At 49.3% G+C, this 19,963-nt stretch overlaps 1 protein-coding gene across 6 annotated transcripts in view; it reads right to left on the reverse strand.

The window, feature by feature from the left end:
- Positions 1–19,963, reverse strand: part of Abcc8 (ATP binding cassette subfamily C member 8) — a 77,427-nt gene that overhangs the window by 25,966 nt on the left and 31,498 nt on the right. For 3 of the 6 annotated variants that reach the window (XM_028788902.1, XM_028788899.1, XM_028788900.1), the window contains exons 10-17: positions 19,580–19,742; positions 9,462–9,502; positions 7,950–8,095; positions 6,837–6,942; positions 6,583–6,699; positions 6,152–6,227; positions 5,463–5,568; positions 3,652–3,654 (exon numbers count right to left, since the gene is read on the reverse strand). In XM_028788902.1, the coding sequence (XP_028644735.1) occupies positions 3,652–3,654; positions 5,463–5,568; positions 6,152–6,227; positions 6,583–6,699; positions 6,837–6,942; positions 7,950–8,095; positions 9,462–9,502; positions 19,580–19,742 (758 nt within the window). Of the gene's footprint in view, positions 1–3,651; positions 3,655–5,462; positions 5,569–6,151; positions 6,228–6,582; positions 6,744–6,832; positions 6,943–7,949; positions 8,096–9,461; positions 9,503–19,579; positions 19,743–19,963 lie in introns of all 6 variants that reach the window. The other 3 variants (XM_028788897.1, XM_028788898.1, XM_028788896.1) reach the window with 2 other exon arrangements.

Consider the following 19,963-nt stretch of genomic DNA (forward strand, 5'->3'; position numbering starts at 1 on the left):
GAGAGAGAGAGAGAGAGAGAGAGAGAGAGAGAGAGAGCGCTTTAGCAGTACAGAAACTAGCCCAGCGAGGAGTGAAGAGCTTGGTGTGTGTGTCTGTGGAAAGTGCAGGGCTTGGCAGGGGGATTGCCCTTCTACCCTGTGCTTGTCTGACACAGTGCAGACAGAGGGAGAACCATGTGCCTCCGTGTGCAGTGTGCTCTGAATATAAAATGTTCCCCACAGGCTCGTGTACTGAACACTGGGTCCCCATTTGGTAGTACTATTTAGGGAGGTTGTAGATGCTGGGAAGAACCTAGCTGGAAGTGGGACCTAGCTGGAGGAAGTGGGTCACTAGGGTGGGACCTTATGACTATCTTGTCCCTGTCTTCTTTATACCCTCTCTCCCTCTGCTTCCCTCGAACCACGAAGCTGTCCACTCTTTCATCCTTCCCGGCTGCCATGACATATGCCCACCCAAATCAACTGGGCCAAAGGCTATGGATTTTGTTTGCTTGTTTTAAAGGCAGAGTGTCTCTCATTATGTGGCCCTGGCTGACCTGGAACTCCTGTGCAGACCAGGCTGGGCCTCAAGCTCACAGAGATGCAAAGGGTTATAACTATGACCCAAAACAATTTGTTTTCCTCCCTTAAATGAGTTTCTCAGCTATTCTGATTACAACAGTGCAGAGTAAATCATGGCCCTCAGCATTCATTCAAGATTCGACAATGACTTAAAGGGGGAGATGAGGTTAGGACTCAGAGGGCCTCTATTGTCCACTGTTCCTCCCTCCTGCAGGCCTGTGACTGTCCTGAAGCATTTCCTCCCACTCACGGCCCCCTGTGTAGTGGCTGCCAAGGCCAGATCTCTGAGATGCAAAGGGCAGGGTATTTTTCACTGCTTAAGAAAGTAAGTTCCAGGAAGATGATGTCACCTGCCTGAGATCATGGAGGAAGGAAGTGGCACAGTCAGAACTCAGGAGGCCACCAGGTTCCCAAGCCTGGCTGGTCCTACTCCAGTCTCTTGCCCATTGGCTGCCTCCAGGAGATTGAGGAGGCACCAGTATCTCCTTAGCACATTTGGGTACATGTAAGGGTGGGAGTCAGACAACTTTGAGCCAAACACCACAAACCAATAGGCAGGCTCTGAGAAAGTCCCACAGCAAGGGAGACCATTATTAGGCATAAGCAGACACGCTGACAGGTCACATGTGGGTGCCTGAACAGATGGCAGAGAGAAGGTAACAGTCCTGGGAAAATCAGATTTGTACTTCCTCATGGGAATCTTTTCCTCACACTGTGTTTTCCTGAGATCTACTTCCTGATGGCTTTTGGGGACATTAGAAGTCACACTAGTGTAGGGACTGATGGCATTATTTTCCACTTCCCGAGAAAAGGATCGTACCTGAGCGTGTCTGCTAATATTGACTTTTATTAGCATGTTTTCTTCTTAGAGATTACACAGGTAGTTTGCAAACTCCCAGGCTGACAGTTCACTGAGTCAGTAAGCCAGGGAGGGATGATGACTCATGAAAGGGAGCATGTGGGAGATCCAGAACCGGGGTCTGCTCAGGACAGCTCTCCATCATGGGGCCCCTTCTACATAGTCCTAACTGCCTGACGTATCCTTCCCCTTAGTTAAATGGAGAAGCTTTTAGAGAAAGCTGGGTCATTAACGAGTTCAGAGAGAGCCACATGACTGATCACAGCAGAATGCTGGGTGCAGTCTCAGGGCTGGCTCCTCCCCAATGTGGGTGCAGAAGCTTGGGTTAGGGAGCAACTTGAGCAAAGGCTTATGGGAGAGAGACACATCAACACAGTCCCTAGCTATCCCTGGTTCATTCATTTGTAAATAAATTCATTTGCTAAAGTGACTATGGATTCAGAGAGAAAAATAAAATGTGGTTCTTGTCCCTAGGGAGCTTACTATGATCTCTCCTGGGAGACAGGCTAGGGTACAGTATGGGAATTTTGCTCTTGGCAAGGAAGGGCATGGCTAACTAATAACCTTTATCATAATATTCCTAGGGCTCCTGCTACATGCTAGGTTAATCCTCTCATCGCCCCCGTGGGTTAAAAGGGGAAACTGGTACAGGACGCTTATGGAATTTTCCAAAACACACAGATCAAATCTGATCTCAGGCAGCTTGCCCCAGAGCATCTGCTCCTGCCGGCTCAGCTGTACTCAGCTCATGTGGTCCTTGCAGGAATAAATGAGCAGTTGCACCAACAAGCCGAGCTCTATCTCCCCAGAGCGTTCTCAGTGCTGCACCTCCCTAATCTCCCAGCTTCCTGCCCTGTGCACCCCTGGCTTTCTGGCCTCCTGGTCACCAGGGTTTGGCCCTGATAATGGTCCTTGCCTCTGGCTGTAGGCATGCTGTAGACATTATCAGGAGGGGTCTCCAGGTTAAAGGCTATTTTGTTCTTGGCTCACTTTGAAAGCGCACCATCTCTCAGAAGACCCGAGGTCCAGTGTCTTGGGTTTGGGTCTCCTCTCAGGAGTGAGAAGCATTCAACATTCTTAGCTCCCATTCTTAGCTCATTACCCCGAGATGGGTGTCCGGATGGAGACTGGGTTTTTCAGAGCAAATGAAACCAACTGAGTCACATCAGTTTAGACTCTCTCAGAGCCATTTTAATGAACTCCTAACTGGCCTGCCCCCTGGTCCCTTTCCCCACTCCATCATCCTCTGTCTAAGGCAGTTCTACAGCCTTTAAGCTCCATGGTATATCTCATGCCTGCTATGTCTAATCATGGCAGGCTCACTTCATCCGTCCCTCATCACCGAATCCCACACACCAGGCACCCAGAGCCATGTTCTTTAGCATCAGCAAGCCTTTGCCCGTTCAGCGACCTCATCGGGGTACCTTCCTCTTCCACCCCTGCCTTTTCCATTCAATGAGAGCTCACACCTGTCTGCAAGGAGCTTCTCAGAGTCCCCCCCCCCCCCACCTCTGGACCACAGAGCTCTTCGTTCTCTGGTGCTCTGGTGTCACTGCTTTTCCTGCCTTTCCTTTTTGTTTTTTGAGACAGGGGTGGCTGCCTTGAGACTTGCTCTGTAAATCAGGCTGGCCTTGAGATCACAGAGATCTGCCTATCTCTGCCTCTGAGTGCTGGGACTAAAGGCATGGGCCACCACCACACCCAGTAAGGAGCCAAGTCTTAACTATCATTGCATTCTGTGGCTGGGCACAGGGTCTGGCATCATAGGTGGGGTCAGTATACGATGGTGGAATGTATTGGTATGGAGAAGTCAAGGCTCAAATTGAGCCAGGAATGGGTTCTCATAGCCTAGGGATGGCTACAGGTTAGCTTGCTATGCCTAGGGGGAGGGAGCTAGCCCATGGAGGAGAGCAAGGTGGGTTCTGAGGAACAAGAATCTTGGAGCCTCAGCCTTCCTCCTGGCCTCAAATGGGCCTGGACATCCACTGAGAACGGTGGGTTTTGATGAGCTCAAAGCCTCAGGATTCATGTAGTGGGTCTGTGAAGGGTGTGTGTGTGTGTGTGTGTGTGTGTGTGTGTGCCTGTGACAGAGCAAACAGGCTGATAACTTTTGGGTCATCAGGTGAGAAGTTACTTTTTCCTGAAACTCTCGGGTCCTTTTAGCACACAGTGGAAGCTCACAGGTGCCCACTTAGCTGCAAATTCTACTTAGGCCACAAATACTGTGTAACCTGCTTCACTTCACTGGTTCTCATTTCTTGAGGGGGAAGAACAGGGTGAGGGGACAGGTGGAGACACTGAAGGTGCCTGATGACCCAAAAGGCTCAGCTTTGGCTCCTCGCATGCCTTGGCTGGGGCAGAGAGAGGGGCAGCAGTTAGACCCCAAGCACTGAAGCATCCTGGAGGAGAGGTAGAGGCCAAGCAGAACCGGCTGAATCCCTGGTATGTCATCTGCTACCTCTGGTGGTCAGAGGAGCTAGTGTGATGATGTGGGGGTTGGGAGTGGGGTAGAAAGTGAAGAGAGGGAGGGAGAAGCTAGGCTCAGAGACATTTTGGCTTGGGAGCTGTGAGGGGTACAGTCCTGGGAACTCCAGGGTAACTCCAGGGTTGAACTCTGTAATCTCTTCTAGAAAAGGTTTACCCTAGGGAGAAGCTGAACCCTGACTGTCTTCAACATGGAGTTTAGAGACTAATTTTCTAGGAACAGGACCAACTCTAGGGTCCTGCTCCAACACGCTGACGGAAAGTGACCCAAATTCCAAGAGCCTCAGTTGCTGCTGCCATGAAGTGGATGGCTTTGGTGAGGTCCTTTGCTAAGAGACCGGACAAGCACTGGCTGCTTTCTTCAGCTCACAGTTCACCGAAGATTCTGTATTGTCACAGATACATGGCTAAAAGGCAATGCCTTCACCGGAAGCCTCGAGGAGCTGCTGTATCAAAGCTAGCAGTGTGAACTCAAACTGGAGAGCCTTGCTGCAAGATGGTGAGGGAGGCAGGCAGGGCCACTTCTGCTCCCAAACAGGACCCATCAGGGAACCCAAAGGGCTAACCTGCCAGCCCATGGCCACAGCAGGGAGGGAGACTTGTTACTGCTGGGGGACATTCAGGGGCAGTTTGGAAAAAAAGATATCGTGAGTGTAAAGCCTGTGGTCAATTCTCTCTGCTCAGCTTTCTGCCCAGGTTTATCGAAACCTTTCATCTTCCATAATTTCCTTAAAAAAAAAAAAAGAAAACTAATTTCCTTTTTTTAAAAAAAACCTGTAGGGCAAGCTGGCCCCCTGTTCAACTGGCTGCAGACCCCCATCCTGAATAAGAGCTGTGAACTCCGGCTGGGGGACTTGGGCACCACTTTCCCTTGGTGATGGCAGGGCACAGAGCCAGGCTTTGTGGGGGTGGCTGCAGTTATCTCCTGTTCAGGTTCTGAACACCTCTCCAGTCTCTTCATTTCTCAGTGTTCCTTCTCCAGCCTTTTAAAGATTCCATTTGATAGCCCTCTCTCAGCAGCTAATTTCACTGCCTTTTAGAAGTAGGTGGGCATAAATAATAGATTCATGATGGACTCAGCGTAAGGTTCTGGCTCTTTAATTAAGATAGTGATCTTTGGAAACCAGTGTTTGCCTGGGTTACTTCTGGGCCCTCCACACACACCCTGAACGGTCCCAGTCTGCTTTGCTGACGAAAAGCCTGGAACCAATGTTGGCTGGGAAGAAATATAGCCCAGGAAACATGAGATTTAAGAGTGAGCAGAACCAAGTTTGAATCTCCGCTATGCCTCTTGCTAGTTGTGTGAATTAAGGCAAATACAGCTGTCCTCTACAAAGTGAGAATTGGTAGCAATGCTCTGCTGGTATTCATTCGCGCATGGAATTGTGCAAAGAACCCGACGCATCTCACAGCGAGGGTTTAATGGACACTAATGATGACGCTATAGGACAAACAATAGCATTTACCAAGTGTCCACTCAATGCACGGAGGCATTCAATAAATGAATGGTATACCCTCCACAGAAAGGGATGGTCGCAGGGAGAGAATCAAACATTACCTGTTCCAGAAGACAGCCCCGGAGACCTTCTGCATCTCCCCTAGGGTGGCCAGAAGGAGCGAGGACTTGCCGCAGCCCACCTGCCCCACAATCATGGTCAGCTGGCCTATGGCAATGGAGGGCAGTAAATGGGATGGAAGCTGGTTGGAGTCTGAACAGCTCTCACCCAGAAGAACAAATGGACTCGTGCACTTAGCTCTGGGCCCTCAACTCCACCCTCCTTTCCCAGAAACTCTAAGGGGTTCCCTACTCCAGAGGTTTTCCTTCTGAAATTGACAAGTGTTCTCTGGCTTCCCAGGTCCTTTCTCCACTTCTGACATTCTCTGCTTTGCACCTCCTCCCCTGAAGTGCTCCCTGGTACTCCCTTAGTCCTCCCAAAGTGCCAGCGTGGTTCCCACCTATGCCACCAGCCTGATGGGAACATGGCTGTGTTCAGAACCTCCATTTCCATAATCCTCCTAGAACACTCAAGTCTGACACTTGTTAAGATATCACTGGCAACAGATGGTTTGACATCAAGGTGTCTTGACCTGATCTTGGCTATAGTCTGTTTCTGTTTAGAATTTAGATCTCAGATTGCCCAGCTAGACGGTAGAGAGCAGGTACTCAGCAAACAAGACAAAATTGATTTGGCTTTTCCTCTCTGTTGGGACATAAGGACACATCTGGAAAGGTGAAGTGGCCCATACCTCGGGGGATGCGGATGGTGATGTTGGACAGGGTGGGGATTCCATCAGGGGTCCAGGTGAAGAAGCCTCCAATGATCTTCATTGTCCATCCCCGCCATGGTGCAGAAGAGGAGAGAGAGGCAAGGCGGTTGTCAGTGTGGCGTGTCCCCGTCTCCCCTCTCCTATGAAGATCAGTGAATAATATTTCTAATCCTCGGAATGCTTCCGGGCGGACAGCAGGGATTAAGCCCTATCTAAGGTACCCTGGGGAGTGTAAGGAGGGAGTTCTTCTGCTGAGTGCGGTGGAAATGTGCTTTGCTTCAGGATTCCTCCAGGCAAGGAGGCCTTTGGATAGAGGACTCAGAACTCAGGTTCTGGGTCTTGAAGGTGTTAAGCTTCTCTTGGAAGATGGCTCTGGGGCTGGGAGTGTGGATACAAGGTTGAGGACTCACCTGGACACAGAAGTTGTCAGCATCTCCATCCATGCTGGGGGTCAGCCTCTGCAGTGGGCCCAAGAGGTCTCGAACCTCTTCCCGGGCTGGGCGCTTGCGGTTCACTACCTTGAGGGGCTGTGGATGGTTAGGAGGTGAGGGCCTCTGGGCTGGGAGGACCTCTTCTGGGTAAAATGTAAAGGCCTAGTGTGGGTGGACACACGCTTCAGGACTTAGATGAAATTGGGAATAGCAGGGGGAGGTTGGGCACTTACCACTGCCTGGTACTTGCCCGCTTGGCCTTGGGGTGCAGGCTCTCGGGGGGCACATTGTTCCTCACGTATCTCTGCACTGGACAGGAACTCACTCAGCTTTTGCACACTGCAGAGGAAGCAAAGAGATACCCATCACCCCTGAGGGGCAGAGGAAGGCAGAGAAGGAGGCCTGAGCTGAGAAAACAGCTCTCACTGGGTGCCTGGTCCTATGTGTGTCCTACCAAAGCCATGTGGCAGGGGGTGCTCAGTGAGCAGCTCCATAGGACTAGGTTACAAATGTTACCAGGACTTTAAATAATATGTTTTCATTTATTTTGTATAGTAAAGTCTAGGAGATACACGTGCTATAAACAGCTTTAAGGAGTGATTTTTCTCCTACCATGTGGGCCTTGGGGATTGAACTTATGTCACCAGGCTTGGCAGCAAGCATCTTTTTCCACTACATCATCTTGATGCCCCTTCACCCTTTGCCCAATTTTCTTTTTTGTATTGTTTTGTTTCGAGGCAGGGTTTCATGTAGCCCAGGTTAGTCTCAAACTTAGTAGTATAGCTAAGGACAGCTTCAAATTCCTTACCCTCCTGCTTCTGTTTCCTACATTTTGGAGTTACAGGTATGCATACCATACCCAAGCATATCTATCTATCTATCTATCTATCTATCTATCTATCTATCTATCTATCTATCATCAGTGATGAAGATTGAAATCCAGGCTTTGCCTATACTAGGGTAGCATACTACCTTGATGCACCACAGTCCCTAAGACATTCTTTTTTTTTTTTTTTTTTTTTTAAAGTTTGACCAGCAATCTGGAGTAGTCTGGATTGGAAGTTTGTTTGGTTTGTGTTTGTTTATTGTTAAAGATGGTTAGTTGTAGGATAAGGGTGGTTGATGCTGGGCTTTACTAGTTAAACTAGTTAAGGTTGGCTATGTTAAGATCACTTGGGTTAAGAGCTACTGCTTGAGGAGCAGGTACTATAGGCCAGACATTGTGCTAATTGCTAGATAAGCGCTATAGAGTCTTCCCATAGCAGCTGCTCAAAAGAGGCCAGAGCACAGAGGTATGGCCTGTGATGGACAGCTCTTGGATGTCCTCTCTAGGGCCCTTCTCTTACCTCACTAGGGCCTTGACAGTGGATCGAACCACACTAGACAGCAGGAACAGCGGTGTGACCAGGATGTGGAAGAGAGACAGAGAGGCAAAGGCCACAGAGGGCGAGAAGTCTGACTCTTTGAAGAAGCTGACGTGGCCCACGAAGGTCTGTGGAGAAAGCACAGGTGGACAGGGTGATCCAGGGTATGAGTCCATTTCCCCTCCCACGCCCAAAGCCCAAGGCTCTGGAAAGGAAGCCTGAGAGCTGATGAGCCGTCTTCCTCAGTCATCCCATGGAAATGTCCCCAGAAAACTCAGGACTCATGCTAGGGGTGGGGCTGCTCCCTCCTGGTCCCACTCCTCTGTGCCAGGAAGAAGCAGGGAGGAGTCCTGGGGTTGGATTTGCCCCGGTTCCACTCAGAATTCTGGGTGCTAGTTTCCCTAGTCCTCTGTCTGGCGAAAATGTAAAAATAGTTGGTACAGCATCGCCTCCCTGGGTCTGTCCCTGGCTACCTGACTGGTCCTGACTGGTTCTGTAGCACAGTTCCCAGAGCCCAGGCCAGGAATCAGCTCAATAAATCACACTGAAAGTGAATTCCCAAGCCTGCCTGGCAGCCTTGCACTCCGCGCTGCTGCTCAGTGATGCCAGCCTCAGGGGAAAGAACAATATCTTTTTAAAAGAGCCTCAGTCTTGGAGCAGACACAGAGGGAGACTGGAGGCGAGGGGGACCCCAGGGATCCACAGGCCTTGCTGTAGGGCATGTGATCGGCCTCCACAGCTAGGCTTGTGCGCAGCTTTGCACAGAGGCATCTCATGTCTGTCCAAGGTACGGGAGCTGTGCGTGGCATGTTCCTAAATCTAAAAAAGCAGGTTATACAACTGTGTTTGCGACACGGTCCTATTTCTGTAGAAGTGACATATCATCTGCTTTTAAAAGGATGAGAAAGAAACACCCTGTAGATGCTGAGTGGGGTGTGGGGCTTTTACCTCTGTTTTGACTCTTCTTCCTGATGGTCCCATCAATTTCCACAACAGATGGGTGCCATTTTTGTGTTAACAAGTAGACAGCCACTTTAAAATTCCATAGACAATATAGTGACCCCTTCTCTTCTTCCCCTACCTCTTTTTTTTTTTTTGAGACAAGGTCTTATGTAGCCCAGGCTGGCCTTGAACTTACTATGTAGCCAAAAGTGACTCTGAACTGACACTCCTGCCAAGTGCTCGGAGTACAGAATGTGCCACCATGCCCAGTTCGTGGAGCTCAGGGCTTTGTGTATACTATCCACGCACTGTACCGGCTGAGCCTCATCCCCAGTCCCAGTAGCTGTTTTTAAGAGAAGATTTTATTTCTCTAAGTACATTCCTTATCCCCCAGGACCTGAGACAGCGCCCCATCTGTGTGGAGGGAGTATGTCCGCATTCACCCTCACACCTGGACACAGCTTTTGAGATCCTCCTGCAAGAGGGTGGAACCTGGATGTCTCTCCACCTGTCCCCTCCCCAGCCCTGTGCAGAGGAGAACGGTCCACTTACGATGAGGACGGCAGCAATGGGGATAGCTGTGTTCATGAAAACTGTGAAGGAAGCACAAGGTGAGGTTAGGGGAGGAAGGAGAACAAGGTGGCCATGACGGCCAGGGTAGCACAGCTGAGTGGAGGCTCAGCTTGCTGGGCTCATCAGCAGAGAGGGCATTTGCAGTTCCGTCTCATGCTTCTCTGGGGCTTCTTGTTCCTCTTCCTTCTGCCCTTGCTTTTGCACCATGAAGAGGCAGTGAAGAAAATCTCATGGTAGAATTGACACACAGCTGCAGGGCTGAGCTGTAAGCAGCTTTTGTCTCAGGGGCCCCGTAGGCTGCTCCTTCCTATAGTTTCAGCCCCTGCATAGCCGTGTGCAGTGCAGAAGCTTTCTAGTCTGCTATGGCTCTTGGGAGGGATTTCAAACTCCTTCAGACTGAGGAGTTGGAGACTTAGGGCACAAATGGGGGGTCTTCCTTAGATCTAGGGCTTAGACTCCATGCTCAGGTTGGCTAGCTGCTATCTGGAGTAGAGGCCCCTTCCTCATTCTCTCAGGGGCTGGTAGGATAGCTTAGTGGGTAGTGCCACCCATCCTGACAGCCTGAATTCAGTCCCTGAGGCCCACAAGGTAGACAGAATGGATCCCCACTGTTTGGCCTTTCACTCCCACATGTGTGCCATGGTGTATGTGTGTGTACATGTATGCACATACACAAATTAACTAACTCAACCCAAAGTGTGGCCTCAGGTTCCCATACACCCTTCTCTCATTCCTCCAGGCAAAGCTGGGGAAAGGAGTGGCAGAGGCTGGTTCTGCAATTACCTAGATTAAAGCCCAAAGACCAGGAGGCGGGGGGCTGTAGCCAAGTCTGAAAGCTTAGCTACTGTATATGGTGCTGTGTGCTAAACAGCAAAGTCTTTGCAGCTTTGAAGTTTAGACCCTGCCTCCGTGCCTTTACTGCACGAAGCCTGCAGCAGCTAGTTCCCACAGAGATGCTGGGAGCTGTGGCCACTGCTTCAGAGAGAATCCCAATCTGGTGGAAGGGCGTGTGTGGTTCTTGCACTCAAAGGCTTCTCCTCAGAAGACGGAGATAAGTACTGTTCTCCCAGCCACTGATGGGAAGACAGAGAACAAAGTTCTGGGGAGAGTTGTCAAGTAGGCAGGAAAGGCAGCTCTATCTTTTCTGGGGGAATTTCTAATCTGTGTGTTTGGTTTGGTTTTTCAAGACAGGGTTTCTCTGGCTGTCCTCGAATTAGCTTTGTAGACCAGGCTGACCTTGAACTCAAGAGGTTACTCTACCTCTGCCTCCTGAGTTTCTAATCTGAAAAGAGAGATGGCAATACCCTGGTATTATGGCTGAAGTCCCCAAGCAGTGATAGTCTTTCTGTGAGACTCGTAGGCATTTGATCAATACTAGTACTATGGCCATGTTCCAACTTCCCTTCCTGACATTGCACCCTTATGATGGCAGCACACTGCTAACTTATGGTTTATTTCAGGGGTAGAATCATTACTAGTTACACCCATGGTACTGAGGGTCTGGGATAGGACAAAGTATAGCCACAACTGTCTGGGGAAAACACACACCTGTCAGGCCTGCACCCTTGCTTGTCGTCAGCCATGTAGCCCCACACCCAAAATAGCATTACTCTTGCCTTCAGAGCCAAGATACCCTCAGGACCCATGCTTCTCTTCTGCCAGTCTCTAGTCCATCAAGATAAGACTAACAAGAAGGAGTTGTGGCAGGAGCATCTGTGTCCCACCATTCCAGCCCTGCCCCGATCCAAGGGCTCTCTATCCTCGCTGCAGCAGGGGCTGCAGTTTAGATCAGGGATTGATACAACTCACAGAAAAAGCAATCTAGAGCTGCATATCCAGAGTGACAGAGTAGTTCCGACCTTCTGACCCTGTACTCCACATCCTGGCCGTTCATCCTGAATAATCACTCAAGAGACAGGAAGGCTATCATACCAGCAAGATGGTGCAACCTCAGCGCCATCACCGTAAAACACAGCTCAACTGTAGCAGCAAACCACCCAGAATGAGGCAGGCTGGAAACTTCCAATAGGGGTGGGCACCTTAGCAAGTGACAGTAAGTACCTCTGGGGGACACTTGGCAGGCAGAAAGTGTGTGATAATTGATATTTCATTCTGATCCATGTTTCCCCTGGTCATGATTTTTAAAAATATGTATATTTTTCTGTTTTATTGTCTTTATTTTTAGAGATGCCTGGACTCCTTTGAGGAATGAGACAAGCTATAAATAAATTAAAAATGAACATTTTGGAGCTGATGCGGCAGTGTGGAGCCCGCGTGTGACAGAATTAATTTCTGTGCTGTGCTGGCCGTTGCAGGAGAGGATTGAGAATGTGATTCCCCAGTTCCTTCTCCCTTGCCTCGAAGGATGACCACTGCAGGAGTTTCCAAGTCTCCCGTGGTGTGGGAGCTGGGGGAAGGGCATCACCAGCTGCTGTACTGCAAATGCCTCTCAGAAACTCAGTTCATCACCCTGGGAAGGATGTAGCCACCTTGGGGGTGTCAGTGATGTAGACTAGGGGGCTGGGGCTGGGACACTGTCCTCTGAGTATGGCAGATAACTAGGGGGAGGGGAATAGGCAAGTAGTCAGGTGACTGTTGTGGGGTGAAGACCTGAGGTCCCATTTTCCTGGGCCACACACAGCCTCGCAGGTTTCTACAGTGGTAGAAGAGGTGGGAAATACAATGGAGAATAGATTTCTCTCTAACTCTGGTACAGAGTGGGTGATTCCCTTTGATCCGTTAAAAAACAAAAGAACAAAAACAAAACACAAAGACTGAAGAACACGACAGCTCTCAATTTTAGGTGTGAGAAGCATGAACTTGTGGGCTGAGTGACATCACGTGAAGGAGGAGGTAGAACGGTCGGTGTACGTCTTGGTTTGCTTTTATGGTCCACTTGACACAAAGTTACCCCAGAAAACAGAGTCTCCCCTGAAGAACTGCTGATCAGAAGGACTATGGCCTTATCTGTGAGACTGCCTTCTACAGATGTTTTGTAGGAGAGGGCCCAGCCCACTGTGGGTGGCACCATCCATAGGCAAGTGTGCCTAGCTGAGCATGAGCAGACAGTGGTCCCCCTATGGTTCCTGCTTCAAGCTCTTGCTGGGGTTCCTGGCCTGCCTTTTGCTGTGATGAACTGTGACCCGGAAGTGCAAGCAGAAATATATCTCCACTCCCCTCCCAACTTTGCTTTTGGTCATGGAATTTATTAAAGTAGCAGAAAGCAAATTAGAACAGTACATGTTTGGGTGTGAGTTTGAGTGTATGTGTATATCTGTGGGTGTATGTATGTATGTATGTATGTATGTATGTGTATGTGTGAGAATGTGTGTATGTGTGTATATGTGAATGTGTGTTTGTGTCTGTGTGTGTTTGAGCATGTGTATGTAAGTGTGTGTGTGTGTGTGTGTGTGTGTGTGTGGTTTTTGACTGAGACAGGGTCTCATGTATTTCAGGTTGACTTTGAGTTCATTGTGTAACTAAAGATGACTTCAAACTCTTTGATTTTTTATCTCTATAGTGGAGTACAAGGACAGCAGGTGTATGTCACCTAGCTCGTTAGGGTAAGAGTAATCTCGTGTGTCCAGGCCTTAAAAGCCACTATGAAAGCGATGCCTGTCTACAGTGGTACAGGATGAGGATATGGTAAAAAGATCTGTTAGGAGCTACTCATTCCATTCAACGATTATTTTTTAGCACCTCCCCCCACTGCAGTCTTTATCCCCAGCCAAACGTTGTGTTAGCCTTCCCCACTCCCACTGCAAAGAAGACAGCCCACCCGGGCTCCTCTGGCTTTGTTCAAAGAATGCAGCTTGGTCTTGTGGGCACCAGCCTGACACCGTAATACCAGAAGCTTTTAATTTCCTAAGTTACCATAAATATTTCAGGAGACATGTGCCAGGGAGGCACAGCGGCCGTTTGTGCACTGGTTAACTCCAGCTTTGCGTCCTGTGGAGGGAGGCCAGAGGGCGGGCACTCAGCCTGGTCCTAGCTGCAAGCTGTGCTGGGAGGAAGGGAAATGTGTTTTGAAAAACATGGGGCTATTTTCCATCTCATCTGATTGTCAGCAGAGTCAGCAGAGTGGAGAGGAGAGCGGGGGCCTGGTACCCGGTTGCTGGAGGCTACAGAAGTGCATCAGAGGCTCCCGGCAGGACTGTCTTCTGTTGCAAGGCTAAGGACTCTCCTTACTCCTCAGCCGACCCCCCTGTCAAACCAGGTCAGGGGACACACGAGTGACCCTCAGTGGCTGCTCTGATTGGCAGAAGGAAGGACAGGTAATGAAGGAGAAGAGCTGGGAAAAGGAGGGGACCAGGAGCTGGGTGTGGGGTGCACGCCTGGAATCTGAGCACTGAGAATCAATGGAATCAGAGTTCAAGGCTACCCTCAGCTACATTGCAAGTTCCAGGCCAGCTGTAAGAAATGGTCTCAAAAAGACAAAGATACAAACAAAGACAAACCAAAAATCTTCGGCTTCCACTGATGAGGCCAGAGGGAAACAGGGTCATAAGACAGGCAGTACGTGGAGTGTGGGCAGACACTGTGCTGTGCCCTGCAGATGCTATCCCCAGGCCTCACATATGGCTGAATTGATTCTCTGACCTTTTGATTTTCAAGACACAACCTGAGACTGTCACATTGTCTGTCTGGATCCCAGACAGGCACAGAGTGTTGACAGAGATGGCAATCACATCTTTAGTCTACCTAAGCTCCTTCCATGGCTCCCTGCCCCAGGAGTAAACCCAGCAGCCTCACCCATGACACAGTTTTGTATGAGTTGGGCTCCTACTGAAGGAAGGATGGTTGAGATGTATTCCACCACTGTTTTTTGCTACCTCAAGGCCTTTTTGCCTGGATATTTCTTCCTCACCTGGGTAACTTATGGTTATCCTAGAGAACCACTACAGGTCACCTCCAGAAGGCATTCTGACACCTACCACCTCTAGGACTAGGTTGGGTACAACTCATAACTTTTATGTGCATCCAGAATGTCTCCTTTAGTCCTTGTCAATCACTGCACTGTTTCATGGTGGGCTTTCCCAATAATCATAAACAACATCTGGCTAGGGCCAGTGTGTCTTTTCATCCAGTGCCAAACACAGGGCCTGACACATTGGAGACAGTTGGTAAGTAAGACAGTCCATAAGCACTTGAAAGAAATGAAGCCACAGGGCCACACGAATGACACAAAAGACAGGGGCATCTTGGACTGACCTCGTGGCTCTAGCATCTGCACTGTCACTACTGATAGTCATCGCCAATGTCCCCTAGGACTGTGTGTACCATGCCCACCCCTTCCTCACGCTCAGGGCTTCAGTAAAATTCAGCAGAGAGAGAGAGAGCTCTGCCATGGGCCTGAGATGGACTGTGGCACTTTGGCTGGCTGACTCTCACTCCTCTGCAAATGGCTGAATGTGGAGTTCCTGTGCCTTTGAGTCGCTCCCCTATGAGCTGCCAGGGAAGGACACCAGATAGTTTGGTGACCTGTCAGTGAAACCATCACAACATGTCAGAAGGAATCATGTCTGCCACACAGCCTGCCTGCAGGGTATGCATTCAACCCGACTGGAAACCCATCCAGCATCCCCAGGACGGGCCCCGTCTGGAGACAAAACACCAGGGCTCTGTCACGTTGCCAGGACTCCATGGCTGGCGCTAAGGGTGAGAACATGAGATTCCCATTAGCTCAGCCTAATGACCTGTACCTTGATCCCTGGAAACAGAAAGCCCTGGAGCCCAGGGAGAGGACAGCAAGAACTCACTTGAAGCACGAAGCACGCGTCTGCAGCTAGGAGACGCCTCTACCCAACCACTCCCTCTTGGAAGAAACATCCCAGCAAGGGCAAATATGCCACTCAAACAGTGTGGGCTTTCCGAATTCTGCTGAAGGACAGGAGAGCTGCTTGGAGCTGTGCTTTTATATCCACTGGGTAGTTTTCCACCGCCCTCCTATCTCCACTGTTTCCAATCATTGAAACTGATGTGCGTGCGTGCACGTGAGCATGTGTGCGTGTGTGCGTGTGTGCGTGTGTGCGTGTGTGCGTGTGTGTGTGTGTGTGTTGTCACTCCTTGAGAGGCATCCACTGTTTACTTTTTGTTTGTTTGAGACAGGCCTCTCCATGGGATCTGGGCTTGCCGACTAAGCCAGGCTGGCTGGCCAGTCCACTTCAGGGAACTGCCTCTTTATGTCTTCCCAGCGCTGGGCTGGAAAGCGCAGGCCCCACTTGCTGTTTGGGATATGCATGCTGGAAATCAGACTCAGGCCCTCGGGCTCCTGCAGCGAGTACTTCACTAACACTCCATTTCCCCAGCCCCGTGGCTGACTTTTTAAAGCTTCTGCGTGAGGGAGGACTCGCCCTAGCTGTTTTTTTGTGTCTGGCTTACTTTTCTAGCGCTCTCGTGCACAGTTTGGGGACTATAGCTCACAATGACTTCTCATATATTTTCTGAATGACTAATGAGTATCTCTGAAGAGCTTAATAGGGACAACGGCAAGGAGGTGGGTCCATTAGTGACCTGGTTTGATATGTGCACATTCTCAACACCTCATGCACATTCTGAGCACATATTGGAACTTCAACTGTATCTCATAAATATGTATGATTATTTTATGTCAGTCAAAATTTACACACAAAATGCTTAAAGGGATGGAAATGCTAGCCGCTTTGATTTAATCATCACGCAGTGCATGCACCATGAATTATCATGTAGTAGTCCATGCATAAGTACAATTAGAATAATGACAGTATTGCCTTTTTAATTCCCCTCCCAAGGACCCTTCACTATGCCTGGAATTTTGGGGACCCAGACCTCGAGTTCCTTGCTGTTTTTCTTCCTCCTCTCTATGTCGGCCATGGGGAATCTGCCTCATTATCTGAGCTAGGGTGTCTCCTAGCTATGGGGAGAAGTTCCCCCCACCAATCTTGTTCCTCAGTATCTGTTTCTTTATCTCTCACCAGGCTGTACTCAGGGTAGAGATAAGATAATACACCAGTTTGAGGCTGGGCAGGCAGGCAGAACCGATGAAGACAAGGCAGAAGGGGGCCTGGCTCTGGGACACTGGCTCCTCTAGATGTCTGTTCTAACACCCCCATCTCATGGAAGATGAAATGAAGACCAGGAACTTGGCTGTGACCATGGCTCTATTCTGAGACAACTGGGTCTTAAGCCTTCCTATGTGAACACACATATGCCATTTATGGTAGATGACCTAGCCACCGCTGACTGGACCGGGCTCTGTCTGAGATATCAGATACCATAATATAGCCAGTCCAGGTAGGGGTGGGGAGCTGTGACTACCCATGGTGTTCAGGACCAAGTTTTCCTCGTGATGAGTGGTGACCACGTGGATCCATAAGACCCTCCCTCTAGGCAGCACAAATGCCAGAACACATAGATGACCTGGGCTAACATTTCTACTCTCCATGAACCTTATAAAGAGTCTTTCTAGGAGACATTCCTATCATGTCCTCCATTACAGCCCCCAACTCACCACCCCAGAGCACCCCGACAAGAAACACTTTTACCAGAGTGTGATGGTTCAAGCCTGCAATCCCAGCATTGAGATTGAATGCTTGGAGGCTGAAGCAGGAGGAGTCTGTGAGTTAAAGGCCCACCCTGGGCTATACAGTGAGCTCTAGGTCAGACTGTACTAAAGAGTAAAAACCCTGATCAAAAGCCCTGCCCCATCCCCCAAAGAAAACGAAGCCATTTCCTGTGAAGGCAGTGGTTAGTACTGACCATCTCTCTGAGTTTCTTCACCGTCTCCTACTCCTGTTACAGCCTGTTCAAGACTGTCTCCACAGAGAACACAGCCTCATGATACACCACAGTGTCCCAACCCTTTCACTCCATATAGCTCCTTGGCATTCTGGAATAACATGTGGAGACTCCATAGGGTCTACTATGGAGTGGCACTGCTAACTCTACAGGGGCCTCTGAAACACACGCCCCCTGAACCTCAGTTTCCCACGTGTAAAGCAGGCGCCCACATTGCAGGAAACGTCTTCTATTGTCCTTTCTTGTTAAATCCTATATAATTTTCACAGTATGGTCTCTAAATCACAAAGTCTCTCTTTAGCTATATTAATTTGATTAACCTGTGCATTGAACTGCATTACTCCTTCCTTCCTTCCTTCCTTCCTTCCTTCCTTCTTCCCTTCCTTCCTTCCTCTTCTTTACTCCCTCCCCCTCCCTCTTTCTCTCGTGGGCAGAGCCGTTCTTAACAAAATGACTGTTAACTTGGGCAGGTCAGGGAAGTGAACTGAGTCCTGCCAGTGGCTACTTGTCTACATCCCAATAATGGGCTGGAAAATCAGCCGTCATGGGGTAGGTCCGTGGAGGAATGACTTAGCATCAGCTGTGAATCAGACTTGGACCAGAGCCTTAGGATCACCTGACCTTCATGCAGCCTCCTTCTGGCCAGGGGAATGTACACTGAGTCAACTTCAATAACTAAAACTTTAACTTCTAGAATGTTCTTTTTTGTTTTCTTCCCCTGATGATCTCCTTATGTAGCCTCGTTGCTTTTGGATCTTAAACAACAACAACAACAAAAACAACAAAACACTCCCTAGTTATACCAAGCATGCTAACTTTATTAGCTTTTGGGTGACTTACTATTTCAAAGCATTAAGAAAAAAAATTACTTTATTCTTTGTTTATTGTTGTTTGTTTTACTTTGAGACAGGGTTTAAAAAAGCTTAGGCCTCAAACTCACTGTACAGCTGAGGATGGCTTTGAACTCGTGATCTGCCTCTACCTCCCAAGTTCTGAAAGATTACAGGTGTGTATCACCATACCTGGTTCTCTTCATGGATTTTGTCGTTTCGTATTTGTGGATGGTGTGTATGGTGTGTGTGTATGTCCATGTTTGTGTGTGTGCATGTAGGGTGTGTATGGTGTGTGGGTGTGTGCGCATGCGCACAAGTGTATATTTATGTGTGTGTGTGTATGCTGTGCATGTGAGTATAAATGTGTGTATGTATGGTGTTTGTGTGTCCATGTGTGTGCATGTATATTGTGCGTGTGCATGGTATGCACGTGTTGGTGCCGGTGCTCTTGAGTATGAGTGCTGGTGCACACATCCCATGCACAGAGGTCTCAGGACAGTCTCTAGCATCAGTTCTCAGCTTCTACCTTGTTTCTGACAGGGTCTCTTGCTGTCTGCCCCGCATATGGCTGTCTAGCAGGCTCATGAGTGCAGGGATTCTCTGGTCTCTGCTTCCCAATCAACACAGGAGCATCGAAGTTACAGACATATGTGATTGCTTGGCTCTTTGTGGGTCCTGGTAACTCAAACTCAGGTCTGCACTCTGGCACAGTGGCCACTTCACCCACTGAGCTGTCTCCATAGCCCTCTCTTATGGTTTTGAACCTGACGGTACTCTCTTTGATGGTGAATTTTCTCTGGTGGATTTTAACTTCTTTGCTATGAGTTAGCTCAATGTTCAACTAGTTCTTTGCACTTGATTCATGTGTATCTCTACACATACAAACTACACGGTTTTCTGCAGAGGAAAAGGCTAGCTTGGTCTGTATGGATATCTCTGCATACCCCAAGGAGATGACAGCTTCCCTGGGGCAGTGACAGGTCCTTCTGACCCTGAAAAATATTCATGCTCGGAGGAATCAGAAAATCCTTGCTACCCTTGCTATTCATATGCGGGGTCATCTTTCCTTTTCACTGGTGTGTATTAAGAGCTAGCATGGAGCCCCACTCACAGCAGGCTCTCAGGACACATTTGCACAAGTGAATTACAAATACTAATTTCTGGGCTAGCAAGATGGCTCTGGAAGAGGATCTGCACTTGAAGAAGATCCCAGTTCAGTCTCCACCAGTCACATTAGGCAGGTCATGGCTGCCTGTAACTCCAGCTCTGGGGAGATCCACATCGCTGGTCCTCAAAGGCACCTGCACTCACATGCGCATGCCCACACATACACATACTTAGAAACAGTAAAGGAGATACTTTAAAAAGAACGCTGATCTCTGGGAGTCCGCCAACATAGTCAAGGGGACTATGACTATGACTACTGGGTTCCCTAACCTGCCCACCACCCATGTCAGACACCCTAGGCTTGCAGGCAGGGGCACTCACTGGAGATGGAGGTGTAGATGGCGAAGGCCCTGAGGCTGGTCATTTCCTTCTTGCGTGTCATCTCCACCCTGGAGCAGAAGATGTTCTCCCACGCGTACAGCTTGAGCAGCTTGATGCCCCGGAGCATCTCATTGGTCTGCTTCAGCCTCTCATTGGAATACTCCTGGGGCAGGAGTAACAGGAGTAGTGCATTCAGAGTTAGAGGGGAGACGCTTGTGGCCATAGCTTGGCTGAGGAGAAGGTGCCGAATTCATGTCCTCACCCTCTGCCCAGGTCCTGTCATCACAAGTATCTTCCTGGCCAGACTGTTAAGTTCATTTCATAGAAACTGAGGCCTGGACTGTGAGTGTAGGGAGGACTGTGAGTGTGGGGAGGACTGTGAGT

This window comes from Grammomys surdaster, unplaced genomic scaffold, assembly GCF_004785775.1.
Source record: "Grammomys surdaster isolate TR1022 unplaced genomic scaffold, NIH_TR_1.0 125769, whole genome shotgun sequence".
Classification (NCBI taxonomy): Eukaryota; Metazoa; Chordata; class Mammalia; order Rodentia; family Muridae; genus Grammomys; species Grammomys surdaster.